The sequence below is a fragment of the Miniopterus schreibersii genome, assembly GCF_964146895.1.
Source record: "Miniopterus schreibersii genome assembly, chromosome: 18".
Lineage (NCBI taxonomy): Eukaryota > Metazoa > Chordata > Mammalia > Chiroptera > Miniopteridae > Miniopterus > Miniopterus schreibersii.
This window is the reverse complement of record NC_138121.1, coordinates 15,494,458-15,509,573: the sequence shown is the minus strand read 5'-3', so window position 1 is coordinate 15,509,573 and position 15,116 is coordinate 15,494,458. Positions and strand designations below refer to the sequence as shown.

Genomic DNA, 15,116 nt, shown 5'->3' with positions numbered 1-15,116 from the left:
TTGTATCTCAGGCACGGTCTTATTGCATTGATTACTAGGTTGAGGGGGGAAGACATTACTAGCTGACCCAAATCTCAAATTCTACCCCGTCTGGTTGTGTTCAACTGGGCTAAGAACCCCTTCCCACAAGCTGGAATTGCTCACTTACCTATCAGAAGTTGCCACTTACTGTTTGATTTAGCACACTTCTGAGTTCCCTCTGGATCCTGGGGCAGGAGTGGAACCTTTCCCAGAGGCCATCATGTAGCAGACATGCAGCCTGAAAACGTCTCTTCTACTCCCGAGCTGGAATCTGTTTTCTCTGAGCAGAACGGCCCAGGCCATACTATAGTCACCTTTCTTCGCACTTCAGATTTGTCCTTTGGACCATTAAGAAACTAAAACAGCATTCCCTTCTCCCTCCCACCCCATCTTTTCTCTTCCATTCCCCTTCCCTCCCTTACCCATTGCACTTTACCCGCTCTGCTTGAGGGTTATATCACACCTCAGCAAAAGCTAAATTATACTGCTCTGGCTTCTTCCCACATCGCCGGGCAATGATGGCCAGATACAACATAAGGAGGGCCACCCAGTAGCAGCCATACAGGACGGCCCCAGAAACAAGGAAGGCTAGCTCCGTCTCACTGAAAAGATCCTGGCAATAAGCAGTATATGCCAGGCCTCCCAGAAGGACTGCCACCCAGATGGACACAGGGATGAGGCCAATGAAGTTCACCACGATGGTTTTTCGGCCAGAGGTGCCCCAGCCGGATTTGTTGATGGTAGCAATGGCAAAGATCTTGGCTGGCAGGAGGCTGGACATATAGAGAAGGGAGTAGAGGGACATGAAGATCATCTCTGCATTGCCCCGAAGGAAGCAGGCATAGGTAGCCTTGATAATGCCCACCAGCTGCACTGTCAGGAGGAAGAGAAGAATGTTCCAGATGCGGCCACGGTAGAAAAGCTGTATGACTGTGGCAATGAGGAAAAAGGGGAAGAAACCCGTGACCACTGATTCGTAGGTCATCCAGAGGTGGTGCTTATGGAACCACAGAGAGTTGTAGAGCCACTCCCGGAAGTAAGACTTGCTCCAGCGGGTTTGCTGGTTGAGCCACCGGAGGTACTTGGTGGGGGTTTCTGTGAGGCACTTGGAGCGCGCTGTATATTTAGTCCTGTAGCCAAGGCTCAGGACGCGGTTGGTGAGGTGTCGGTCATCCCCAAAGCTGCACTTGCTGCCGAGGAACTTCTGATGGTACCAATCTTCCAGGAATTGCTGGAGGAGGCTATTGCGGTACATGCCCAAAGGCCCACTAATACACTGCACACAGCCAAAGTAGGACTGGCAGGCCCGCTCCACGTTGAAGGCCATCCAGTACCGCACGCTGCTCAGGAAGGAGATCCATGAATCATACTTGTTGAGGATCTGTAAGGGAACCATGGATGCTGGGCCTCCTCACCTGAGACCATGAGCCCCAGGAGACACACACTGGAGACCATGAGGCCTCCCTACCTTGAGTTCTGTAGCCCACTGCTCAAATTCCTGGCCATCAGTCCTAGACCAGCCATGGCTGGGAAACCCAAGGCTCAGAGCCAACCACATTCACTCTCCCCAGCACTAGCCCCAACTCTCCAATGTGTCATCAGCATGGATTGTCCCTGTAAAGTTACTCTAGCAGTCAAAGCCACCTTCAGTCTCAGGAGGCAGCCTGTGGCAGTGACAGAAGGTTTTGAGAAAGATGCAAAGCAATGCCCAGACACCTGTCCTGACCCTTCAGTTGGAAAGCTTCTTGGGAAGACCTGGTATGTTGCCAGCAGTACCCTCTGGAAGAAGATACTGCCTCTTATTCTGACCACACTGCCCAGAGCTCTTCAGAGCAATTTACCTAAGAGCAAGGGTTTCTCAAGGGTCTAACTTTGGAGGTGCTTGCTGTGCTACCAGCCGAAAAGGAAGCACCCTGCAGGATCAATGGCCTCAGAATTCTGTGCCCCTCCCAGCAGCATAGGCTCGCCACATACCTGGTAATTTCCCCGTCTCAGGTTGAAAAGGGATAGGAAAGGTGTTGAGTAGCAAGTGAGCCTTTTGAAACAAAGAGGAATATCTGCACCCCACCCCCCAAAATACTAGGCAGTCAAGATGCCCATTTCCCAGACATATCCAATTGGATCTGAAAGCAGAAAGAGTCCAGCCCCCCCACCCCCAGGAATCCTTGGTTACTTCTTACTTGGACATCTCCCCCGACTCCTCCTACTTGGGGGTCCTCCTCTAAGACTCGAAGCATCTCAATGGTGCAGGCTGGATCCAGTACAGTGTCAGAGTCACACACCTGTAGAGGAAATGCACCGTCAGCCCATTTTGACCTCCGTCCACTCATAGCCTGAGGGACATAGCCCCCTTTCACATGATTCACTTCCAGCACTAGCTAAGAGGTCTACACCAAATAGAAAGGGTGAGATGAGTAACAAAGGAAAAGGAGAGTTCAGATACCAGGCTTGACAACCACTAGGCTGAGAGAGAAACCCAAGAGTCTGCCAGTGCTGGACCTGGAAAGGGAGAAATGTTTAGTACTGGACAAGCCATTAGCCTCTATGAAGCTAGGCTCCTGAGAAATGGTCCTAAAATGTTTCTCTGGGTCCTTGGGAAGAAAGAAGGAACAAGTCATTGAAATCAGATGACAGGCACAGTGCCTAGACCAGGGCCGCCACACACACTTCAGAAGGCCAAGCTCTTGCCAGAGGCTACTGCCCAAAACTATGCCAAAGGATTTTTCTGGATCCTAGGTCAGTGTTCAACTGCTGAGCCACACCCGGCCGGGCAGCCATAGGATTTTTAACAACAGGGTCTTCCCTGTTTCAGCTTCTGGCCTCTTGGATGATCCACAACCCAAACGGAGGATGTATCTACCCACTTACAAACCCCCCACCAGCATGGCTGCCAAGCCTTCAGTACTCCCTTGGCACAGTATGTCTCGCGGGGATTATACTCTGAACAGGCATGGAGGCTCTGGCAGCAGCTGCCTCCAAAACCTGAATCAAATCCTGCCCACCTGCCCTCCTTTCCTAGGGAGGCTCATGGTCCGATTCTAACAGGAATCCCCATTATTAGTTGAATCTGGGCTATGAACATTTACCCTGGTGGCTGACTCCTTGTCTGTTTTCTAGAAAATTACTGAGATGATACAAAGACCCCAGATAAATATTGGGCAGGAGAATTGGTTTTCTGACCTCTGACAGAGCAGAAAACAGCATCCACAGATGAGCCCAAACCCTGTTCTGCCAAAGCCCCAAATCCTTTCACTGGAGGTGCTGAGTGAAAGCCATTAGCCTGTAGGAAGGGGGCAACCACCACATGCTCCAACCTACCCAGCTTTCTCTCTCCATGTTGGAAGACAGTGGCCAGACAAGCAGCAGAAGGCTGAGGGGGAACCAGGCAGAGCATCACACTTGCTTCTTCCTACCTCCCAGCTGACACAGTCTTAGGTTCTGGTCCAGTCTGGGAAGGTCCCAAGGAGCCTCGATCAAACTCCCAGAGCCTCCTCAGCTTACAAACCAAACTTCCCAGCACTCATGGCTACTTTCTGCCCGGACCGTAACCAGGAAGATCTTTCTAGCTGAGGAGTTAGCGCTCTTGTGTTTCCCTACTGCCTGGGGCATGGTTATTTCCCTGAGAGAGAAAGACACACCCTCCGCAAGGCTGTTGGAAGACAGGCTGAACTCCACCAGGCCTGCCCCAGGCAATGATCCCAAAACCCTGAGGAGAAAGGCTGGCTCAGGTATGTGAGCCTAGCTGCTAAACCACCAGACACAGGAAAGATCCGGAAAGGAAGATGTGTAGCAGAGCAGGTTTAGGGGGACCCTGTGCTTCAAGGGAGTGAATGAGTAAGTCACTGTGGCTTGAGCATGTCCCAGGGCTCAAGGGATTTTGCTAAGCCTTCTGAGTCCCCAGGAAAGTTTCAAAGGCCCTTTGACCCTAGGTGAACTGCAGAATCAAGAACTGCCTCAGATCCCTCCCTACAAGGCTGAGGAGGTCCTTGGGCCTAGGAACATGGAAAAACATAAATGTGCCAACACTCATGCAAGGATGATACTTTCAAACAAAACCAAAACAAAAAATCTGTGCCAAGCTAATTTTAGGTGGGTACAGTATAGGAACTTTAAATAGTGGAGTACCTAACATGCTGTCAGCAAGACTGAGTACACAGGTGGGCTACCACAACAGCCACTACTCATTCAAGCGATGGGCAAAACCCTCTGGCAAGTCTGGAGAAAGGAAGAAACAGTAATGGATAGTGTGGATGTCGGACCAGAAATCTGGTGTCCTGGGTATGTTTCTACTTGGTATGAAACGCATGAAGCTCTAGTCAGTTCTCTCTAGGTTTTGTTATTTGAAAACTGGAGCTATTCAACCTTGTCAATCTAATAAAACTTTTAGGCTGGTGTCAATGACCCCTTTGACTGGAAGTTAGGCAGGGTCTCTTCAGGGTTCTGGCCCTGCCAAGACTGCTGCAGAAGCAAACTGGGATGATTCACACCTGCGTCGCTCCACCTTACAGACACGAATTAAACACTGAGAAGAGTAGAACTTTTTGGTCCATAACTAAATATTTGAGTGCTTTCAAGCATGATGTCTTTTACTCTTCACCACGTTTTATTTTTAAATCCTCACCCAAGGATATTTTCTCCATTGCTTTTCAGAGAGAGTGGAAGGGGGAGAGAGAGAGAGGAACATTGATGTGAGAGAGACATATAGATTGGTTGCCTCCCACACGTGCCCTGACTGGGCCCAGGGATCAACGCTGCAATCGAGGTACGTGCCTTTGGCCAGAATTGAACCCGGGACCCTTCAGTCTGCAGGCTGACGCTCTAACCACTGAGCCAAACCAGCTATGGCTTCACCACACTTCTTTATGAAGAGGTTCATCCCCATGTTGCCAGTGGTGAGGCAGTATTGCACAGTGAATAAGAGCAGATGTGAGACAGACTGCCTGGGCTCAAATCCTGGCTCTGCACCTTACTGCTGAGTGACATTAGGCAAGTTACTTAGCCTCTCTGTGCTTCAGATTCACCTATGAGTGGAGATAATAGTACTTATCCCCTGGGAGTATTATAAAGATTAAAAGAGTTAATATGTATGAAAAGCCTACAACAGTGCCTGGTATGGAGTAAATGCTATACATCTGCTTGCTATTATTATTATTAGGACACTAGTCACAGAGTTAAGTAACAGCAGCGCCAGGATTCCATCCCAGGTCTTTTTGACCCCAGGACTGCTGTTGAGAACCATTATACCTATTGCCTTCTTAAGTGCAGAGGAGGGATGTACATGATACAGGGGATCTATACTAGACTTGAAACTTCTGGAGAAGGGTATGCCTGGCTGGCTGGACAGGTCCACACACTCATAGGGAGGCACCCTTACCTGAATGTAGTCCACTGAATCGCCAAGGGCCTTGAAGGCTGTGTACATGACCTCTCGCTTGCCTCCCCACTTCTGCATGATACATGAGAAGGTGCTGGCCCGCACCACATGCCGCACACGGTCCATGCCCTCCTGCAGGCTGGCCTCTGTCTCACCCTCACCCGCCTCATGGAAGTTGCTACGCCACACAAAGAAGCCAGCTTGCTCAGTGCCGCCTAGCACCTCATGGAAGATGTCTAGCATGTAAGCATCCTCCTGGCGATTGCCATCCACCACCATGACCACCTTGAGGTTGGGGAAGGCGATGCGCTGGGCCGAGCGCAGACACTTGCGCAAATAGTCAGGGTCCTCCTGGTATGCAGCAATGCAGAGTGCCACTGAGCGCCGTGGTGGGGAGGGCAGCTTCAGTGGCCGGCCTGCCCGCCTCATGTGCCGGTGCTCCAGGAAGGCAAACAGGCTCTGGGTGAGCAGGTGCAGGCCCAGGATGGCTCCGTATAGGCCGAAGGACAGGTAGTGCTTTTCTGTGTGGATGAACTGGTAGCCTGTCACATAAGCTGCCAGGATGCCACCAAGCACCGCCAGGGCAAACAGGCTTGTGCCCACCACACGTAGAGCTGTCGTCAGCTGCACCGGCATCTGGCAGAACAAGGGGGGAGATGTGGAGGTCAGGCAGGAGGCAGCATCTTCAGTCAGTGGGAATGGAGGCATTTTCTCTAGGCCTGGCCCAGAACAGGGCAAATGACCCACTAAAACCATTTTCGCTACTGAGCATGACTAAGACTGTTTGTAGCTTCAGAAGCCAGACTACTGGGGTTCAAGTGCCAGCCCTGGCACTCACTGTCTATGTGACCATGTTTTGTCCCTTAGTTAATGCATCTGTAAAATGTGGATTGCAGCACTAACCTCATAGCCTCTTTGAGGTTTAAATAGGTTACATACATAAAGCACTTAAAGTAACACTTATAATTGTTACACAAACCAAAGCTGGAGAGAGCTACCTAGCTAGTGGATGGCAGAATTGGGATCTACCTGGCTGACCCCAAACTTAAAGGCAAGCATCAGCAGGGGTGAACCTGAGGCACTTCTGAGCACATGAGGGGCCAGGGAGAAGGGAGGGAGATGGGCAAGGAGGCAGCCAGTGGCCCAAGAGCTGCTACCTATAGGGGATTGCACTCGGGGAGGGGAATGTGTGCCAGTAAAACACAGCCACCAAGGAGGCCCATGGAGAAAGTGGGGGGCCCTGGCCAGGTGGCTCAGTTGGTTGGAGCCTCATCCTGCACACCAAAGGTTCTGGGTTCGATTCCAGATCAGGGCATATACCTAGGTTGCAGGTTCGATCCCTGGTAGGGGCATTTATGGGGGAGGGGGAGCAGCCGATCGATGTTTCTCACATCGAAGATTTTTCTCTCTCCCTTCCTTTTTCTAGGCCATATCCTCCAGTGAGGAGAAAAAGAGAGAGAGAGAAAGAGGAAGGGAGGGAGGGAGGTAGAGAGGAGAAACAACAGGAAACGTAAAGGGGAGCCAGGGATAAAAGAAGGGAATAGCTTCCCCTTCTCCAAACAGCAAAATCAGTAAGAGAAAGTTTCCCTGTGTTCTCTTTCTCACCTTTTTCTCATTTACTTGAGAGGAAAGAAAGGGAGAGCAACTGGGAAAGGCAGACAAGGGAAAGAAGGGGAAATGAGAGCTGGGGTGTGGAAAGCTCTCCTGGCAGCCCAGTGCTCAGGGCACCAAAGGGAACTGCAGCCACGATGCAGCTGCCTGGGGAGAGTGGCTGCCTGGGAAGCCTGAGAGTGGCTTGGTCCTAGCGCCGGCACAGAATCTCTGGGCTCACCCCCACCCCACCCCCCAACCTGGCCACTCCTGCAAATGCTCCCAGATTTAGTTTGCAACCATCAGGGCTCCTAGCATCTGTACTGTTGGAAACAGCTGTGTTTTAATGAAAAGAGCCTAGGACTAGAGAGACACCAGAAGACTTGTGCTTGAGACAGGGCTCTACCACCTCCTGGCTGCCTGACCTTGCCCAAGTTCTCTAAGACTTGGTATCTCCCCCCTTGCTGGTTCTAAATGGTTTCTTGCTCCATAGGTCTCAGGTAAATCATTTCCCTAAAAATGGAAGCACTTCCAACCCTGAAAGACTACCCAAGTGGGAAGGCTGATTGTGGAGGGGATAATGCCTGATCTGGAGAATCCCCTTACCACCCCACCCACCCTCTACAGACAATAAGGTCTAATTTCCAAGCTTGCTCCAACTCTAGGTCTTACTGAAACCGTCCCCACCCTAACATAAACACACCTTGTTGCCCTGGGAACACACAGTCGCTGCCTAAATCAGCCTGAGATTCAGGCACCAGCACCATTCCAGCAGCTTCAGTCCGGAAAGGGCTGTTGGCAGCTTCGCCTCTCCGGGAAGCGCGGCCTCCGGGCGCTCTGCCCCGCCATCCCCGGGAGCCTGCCGCTGGCTTCCTCTGCAGGACTCCCTGGTCCCCACCCCACCCCCTCCTAGCACGCTCCTGCGGCCCAGGGGCCCCCAAACCCTGGAACCAACGGCCCAGGAGCGCCCCCGTCCCCCTCTAGAGATTACACGCGGAGGGGGCGCTGCGGGCACTACTGCCCGCTCACGATCTGGGAAAGGGCAGAGGGCTCGGAGGACAGCCCAGCAACCTGACGGCCGCTGGCGCCCCGCCTCGGTGCAGTGCTGGAGGCGGTGCCCACCAGGTTAATGCAGCCGGGAAGGCACTCGCCACTCTTCTCACCCCCACCTGAGCCTTGCCTTCTGGCCAAAGCGGCGCCGACCACACCCACGTGCCGGTTTCCCAGGACCCATAAGGGAAAACCGAAGGAATCAGTCAGACCAGGCCCCACTCATCTCCCCGGGGCCCCAGCTACCGTGGCAAAGTGTGCCTGCAGACAAAGGCGACATCCCTGGTGTCGCCGGCGCCCTCCTTTCCCGGGCGGGACCCCCACACCCGGCCCAGGAATTGGAGGCACTACCCCGGCACCCCCTGGCACCCCCTACCCTTCCGAAGACCAAGAAGATCCTGTAGCCGGTGACCTCAGGAACAATCGGACGCTGGTGTGGGCTCAGGCTGAGGTGCCCAGATAGGGGACCGTGCCACCCGCAGCCAGCGGAGGGAAGCTGGACCGCCTCTCGCCCCTGCGCGCCCCCTTCGCTCCGAAGGGATTTACGGGAGCTGGGTCCCGGTAGGCTAATGCGCGCTCGGCTTCAAGGACACCGGGTTAGGGACGATCCCTAAGACCGACCCCGACCCCGGCCCACGGAAGGAGAAGACCTCCAACCAAGGACGCACACCACCAATCTACCCCCGAAACTTTGCGGGGCTGCCCAGTCTGCAGCCTCTCCAGCTGACAGGTGTGCCCTGCTGCGGGGCCACACGCGGCGGGATGGAAACTTGTGCGCGGGGCGGGGGCTCTTTCCTCCTGGCCTCTCCCAGCCGGCGAGAGAAGGGGAGCCCAGGCCAGCAGATACCTGCGACCGCGGCCCAGTTAACCCGCAGGAACCTGGGCGCCACGCGTCTTGGTGCCAGGACAGGTGCGAACCCGCGGGAGGGCATGGAGGAGGGAGAGACTCCGGCCAGCCTCGTGCCCCGCACTGTCGTCCGCCACCTAATCCATTCACAAAACCAGAGCCGCAAGGGAGGAAGGGAGGAGAGACCGGAGGAGGAGAGGATGGAGGAAGAAAGGGAGGAGGGGTCAGTGGGGAGGGGGCTGCAAGACCCGTCGCCAGGAAGCCCGGAGATGCCGCAGCCCTCAGCCCGCCTCCCGGCGCTGGACGCGGCGCCCGCACATCCGGGGGAGCCAGTCGGAGTCCGCCGGGCACCCGTGGAGCCGGGCGCGCCCCCGGCCTCTGCGCAGCCCCCGCGCTGCCCGCCCCTCCGAAGCGGCCGGCCAGCCCCGCGCTCACCGTGCCGCCGGCTGCCCGCGCTCCGGTGCTCAGCAGGCCCGCGGCAGCTCCATGCCCCTCCTCCCCTCCTCCCCGCCGCCGCGGCGCGCTCCGACTGACTAGAGCCAGCCCCGCCGAGACGCCTTTTAAGTACCGAGCGCGTCCCCGCCGGGAGAGGCGCCCTCCTCCGGCCCTGGGGCCGGGAAAGTTGGGAAGAGTGGGAGGGCTCCCCCGAGGGCCACGAGGGAGCTCCCCCGAGGGCCACCAGGGAGCACCCCCTTCCTGACTCCGGCGGAGGGAGCTCCACGCGGCCGGCGCTCGGCGGGACGCCGGGTCCCGCGTGGACGCGGTTCCCCCAGTTTGCAGACTCGCAGTGTCTGCACCCTCGGAAACTGGGTTCCCACAAACCCACCAAAGGCCGAGCTCCTCCGCGCTCGTCTAGGGTCCAGCTAGCTGCCCAGAGGAAGGCGGTCATTGTGCTCAACCTAGAACCTGAAGCGTTAACTTCCAGTATAACCCGCTTTCTGAGCTTGGAAGTTTACTCACCCTGCAAGCCGGTAGAAATCTTCCCCTGACTTCTGCCCGCGAAGGGGCTGTTCCCTGTATACGGTACACCCTGAAACCAAGACAGCAGAACCCTCCTGCCGAGGGGGGGAAAAGCCGCAGAGGAGAATAATTGTCAAATATGAAAAGACTGGTCAAAGGTGTTAACAATTATGACAAGCTTAGCTTTGAATTCCGCAGTGGGGCGCTGATGACTTGAAGGTTGTTCGCAAGCTGCAAATAGTCTTGTAAAAACCTTGGAAGTTCCGGTGTCTTAAAGCCAAAACTAATTCCTCCTCCCCCTTTTTACACCGTTATTTCCGACATACATGACCTCCTAAATTCCCAACTGACCTTATCGCCCCGGGTGGTTTCCAGGTCCCTAAAAGCTTGGGTGAGGTGGGGTGGGGTTGGGGAGAGACAGGGAGCTGGTTGCAGAGGAAGGAAGTTTAGAACCAGTTGAACACACTGTTGCTCAATCTTGGAAAAAGTTGAAGAGAAAGTATAATTAAACGCTAGTAAAAAGTAAATGTACATGACCTTCAAGCACATCTAAGATGTCCATTTCTTTCCAAGCTGCCACAAACTTATAGGAACCTGAGTTGCAGTCTACGAGCTGCTCCTGTGAGAAGCCTTATGGGCTCAGGGACTTACTTGCCCGCCCAAGGGCACTCAGTGTGGACTACAGAGCTCACCCTTCATTCGCCCAGGCAAGCAAAGAGCCCTGGCACACCTACTCCACCCACTCCCATCTTGCATTACAGATAGGAAATCACTACGCTTTTGCTTGAGAAAATCATCACTATGATACATCATTTAAATATTCTTTATTATGTGCTTTTAAAAACTAGTATTGAATCCAGAATGGCAATGTGTTTTGAACTTAAGACTGGTCCTAATAAGAGCTGATAATGCACAGGGGGAGAGAGAGCAGCTCTTTGTTAAGAGAAGGGCTCTGGAGGCAGCCAGCCAGTTCTGCCACCAGCATTGTGGCACTAACTCAGTATCTTCATCCTAGAAATGGAATCCAGTATCTACTTCACAGAGATTGGCTGAGAATAAGTGCTCAGTAAGTGGCATCCACTTGCCATGCTGTGGATTCCACATGCCCATCCCTCCAGGATGCGACAGGATGGAGAGATCAGTGTTGATGACAAATGCCTTGTCTTGACCGCATTATGGTTTCCCAGAGCCCTGGGCCACTTCCTCCACATCCAGGGGCATCATAGAGCCTGTAGTTGCCAGAGATTAGCTATCTGATCCTACCTCCCACTGAAATTTGCAGTCATTAGGGAAAAAGCCGGGACTAGGCGGGGGACAAAAAGGAGTGCCTCAGCAGGCTGGGTAGTGACTACCCCATTTAAAGGAGATGGCCCTGTGAGAGGGAGGGCCCAACATGGACAGGTGTTCTGTTGTCAAGAGAAGCCAGAAATCCAGATTTCTATGTGAAATCTCCTAATTTTTAAGTGTTAAAAGCCAATTCAAATGTTGAAAAAGACATTCCACTGACCAGGCAAAAATGTGTCGGTCATAGCCAACCAACTGGCTGCTTGTAAGTGACCTGTTTAGAAGCATAAGGGACAGAGCAGCCAGTTTGGAAAGATCTTGTCTGCCCTCAAGGCAACAGCAACATGACTTCTCCAGTGCAAGTTGCCTGGGGCTGCTCCAGGATCCTCTCATGTTAATTTCGAAGGCTCCAACTTTGTCCCATCTTGCTCATTTGGCTCCAGGGAGTTGTATAGGTGGTGGGCTGGCACAGCACAATTAAAACATCTTAAATGAACAGTGGGTCCACTTGCAGCATCATGAGAAAACACTCTGCCCATACCAATTGGCTTGCCTGAGGGAGTAAATTCATTCTCATTCTCTCTCTCTCTCTCTCTCTCTCCCCCTCTCTCCCTCCCCTCCCCCCCATTTGCAGGGCCAGAGACCTGGTGTTATCAGGCAGCTAGGAGAGTCTGTACCTTTGTGACCAGTCTATGCCAGGGAGGGTTTTTCTGTAATAAACAGCCAGTTTTCAGTGCCCTATTTACATTCCTCTCTTCAGAAGGAGTTGGGTAGGGGAACCTTGAAGGGGCTGATACAATAAAGCTCAACTTTATCTCTGCTTAGCACTGGGGATTTAGAAATAGGACTAATTCCATACCCAATTGCTTAAAAATGGGAATTCAGATGTTGTGAATTGGCTTTTACTCAGGCTCCAGAGGATAAGCCTCCCTATTCAGCTAAGTTGCAGAAGATTCGTACTTCATTTGAACACTCATTTAACAAACCTGCTCTGAGCAGAGAATGGTGCTTTGACACTGGGAAGTTTCAAGCTGGGCCCTGCCATCTAGATGCCTATCCATTTTGAAGACAAACTTATACTTGAACAATTAAGTCACCAAAAAGGCAGTTTATAATTAAATGTTGATGACAGAATCTAACTAGAGAGTTTGAGGATTTTAGGAACGAGGTCTCTGAGATGGGATAGTCTCATGGAGAACTTGAGCTGACTGTGTAGAAAGGTAAGAACATTCTAGATGGGTGGAATAGCTTAAGAACAGGAGCAGATATAAAAATGGGTGAGGTGTGTTTGAAGGGCTTTAAAGAGACCTGGATGAAACAAGAAATTTCAACTAGAGAACTTGAAGGGTATCTGCTGTATAGGAAGTGTCTGAGAGAAAGTCTAGCCCCTGAGGAATGCTAGGGGCAGATTCTGGAAGGCCATTAATGACCAAATAAGTAGTTTGGATTTTATTGGGTAGATGATGGAGAACTATTGAAGATGTCTAAGCAAGATAGTAATTGATTGAAAGTATTGTTTGGCGATGGCTGAGCTGGTGGTATTTTGCGGTAAGGACCAGGAATGGGGTGTAGAAGACCTTTTAGGAGGCAGGTAAACCACAACAGAGGGCTGAGATGGGACTGCAATGAGGATTGTCAGTCCTGCCTTCAGAAAGAGGAGGTGGGGGCAGGCAGTGTCACTATCTTGGGCACAAGTGAGGGTAGGGGTAGAGGTATAACTTCTACAGTTTGGAAGGTTGAAAGGGCCATTCTCAAAGGTTTGGAGGGCTTGAGGTAACTGAAGCTGAGAGTTCCACAAAGATTTCACCTTTCCATTAAATTTCAAATCCAAACTCATGAAATGCTCAAATACCTTGCACCAACAGGAGTCTGCCATTCAACCTCCCTTGTCATCACTGGTGCTTGAAGCTGCAGGACAAACCCTGCCAGTAACCAGGTGCTGCTCAGCTCTGCTGGTGGCAGGGGAGGGGAGGGGAGGGGAGGGGAGGGGAGGGGGGATATTCTAGCTCCACAGGCTGCCCCCTCCTCAGCCTCTGACCTCACGCCTCAATGCTCCTCCATGGCATCCAGCCCACAGCTTCTAAGCAAAGCAAAATGGAGGGTGGCAGCCAAGCTATCAGGTCTCCCCCAATCCATCCATCCCATCAACTTCCCCTGATCTGACTACAGTCAAAACTGCTTGAAGCTCATGAAGGTGAACTTAACCTGGCCTCCAAAGAGGAGCAGGTTATGTCCCCCAGCTGACTAAACAGGGCCCTCTTCAAGGCAGCTTAATCTGCAATACTAGTTAATACATAATTCAAAGTGGAAAGTGTGAGCCTTGACTACAGTAAGGCAGCTACTACCAAACAAAGTTCCCCTTTCATAACTTGGCCCTCTTACTGACAAGTACTCTGCAGTCAGCCCCATTTCTAGGTGCTATGTTTGAAGAAGCAGGTATAAGGACTATTCTGTCATGCAGTTACAATGGTGAGATTTTAACTCCAGTCTCTCCCTCACTCTCTCTCCTTGGATAGAAAACTTGTTTTCATTTCAAAGTAAGGAGTCTCTGCTGTGCAGCAGAGTAATCAGTTCCTTCTGAGGGTCCAGATTCTTATGCTGGCTTGAATGTCAGGGTTAGGAGGGCACATCAGGATGGTGACCAAATATCAAACCAGACCTGGAGATGCTTTTCTTGGAATCCTGAACAGAAAAAGATCTTCCTGGCCATCTTTCCTTTCTCTCCCTCCCCCAGGTGAATGCAGAAAAAAACCCAGGCAGTTTTCAACCATAATCCACCTTCTTTGTAGACTGTTGTATGCAGCTAATAAAAATTATGTTCATGCCTGGCAAGTGTGGCTCAGTGGTTGACTGTCAGCCCATGCACCGAGAGGGAGCTGGTTCTATTCCGAGTCAGGACATATGACTTGATCCCCAGCAGAGGGTGTGCAGGAGGCAGCCAATCGATGTTAATGTTTCTCCCTCATTGATATTTCTCTCCCTCTCCCTCTCCCTCTCCCTCTCCCTCTCCCTCTCCCTCTCCCTCTCCCTCTCCCTCTCCCTCTCCCTCTCCCTCTCCCTCTCCCTCTCCCTCTCCCTCTCCCTCTCCCTCTCCCTCTCCCTCTCCCTCTCCCTCTCCCTCTCTCCCTCTCTCCCTCCCTCCCTCTCTCTCTCTCTCTCTCTCTCTCTCTCTCAACCTTCCTCTCTAAAATCAATAAAAATACTTTTTAAAAAAATTATGTTCAGAAAGACAATGTAGAAATAAGCAAAACTGCTTATAATGCAATTTTGAGTAAACAAGGCAAGATATAAGATTGTTATATATGAACGACTCTACATTTACTTTGTTTTCTTTTAAATCCTATGAATTAAAAGGCAGGAGAGAAGCTCACCCAGATATTAAGATCAGGTTTGTTTGGGTGGTAGAACAATGGACTTTTTTTCTTTTTGCCTTTTTCTCTGTGTTCTCCAATTTTTCTATCCATAAGTATAAGTTTATAATAAAAAAATATTTTGAAATGGTATGAATCATGAGTTCACAGAATATCCTTCTACACTGGGGCTGGGTGAGGTACAGCCTATGTGATAGATGCATTCATGTGAACCTCAGTCTATGAAGAAAGCAGTCAAGTTGGGAAGGCCAGGATACAGGAGGAGTGGCAGCCAAAACTTGAGTACTTTGCTTTATTTAAGTCCTTCCCACTGTTCCTTTGAGAGAATTTTGAAGGGAAGGAGGGAGTATGTAAAGCTGTGCTAGCTCATCCAGCACCTTTGAGTGAATTAGAAAAAGACCCCTTCCCTGGGAACACAGCCCTGAACCAGGGCACCCCAGCTGGTGTCAACCCCCACGGTGATCCTGGTAAGGGAGGGAAGTGCACATAATTATGTGCTCTATGAGTACCCTGAAAGGATGCTTTTTTTGAAAAAAGCATTCCAGGAATGATGATGTCAACAGCATTGCACTCCTGCCCCAGGGAGAGGCTCTTTCCTCCGGGTGTTGGAAACCTACCC

General features: G+C 51.8%; 1 protein-coding gene across 1 annotated transcript; it reads right to left on the bottom strand.

Moving 5' to 3' along the window:
• Window positions 1–401: 401 nt before the first annotated feature.
• Window positions 402–9,399, bottom strand: HAS3 (hyaluronan synthase 3). The gene is made up of 4 exons (XM_081120128.1): window positions 9,318–9,399; window positions 5,396–6,031; window positions 2,202–2,303; window positions 402–1,402 (listed from the first exon to the last, which is right to left on the bottom strand). The coding sequence occupies exons 2-4, from the start codon at window positions 6,029–6,031 to the stop codon at window positions 479–481; spliced, it is 1,662 nt and encodes a 553-aa protein (XP_080976254.1). The 5' UTR covers window positions 9,318–9,399; the 3' UTR covers window positions 402–478.
• Between the last annotated feature and the right edge of the window lie 5,717 nt (window positions 9,400–15,116).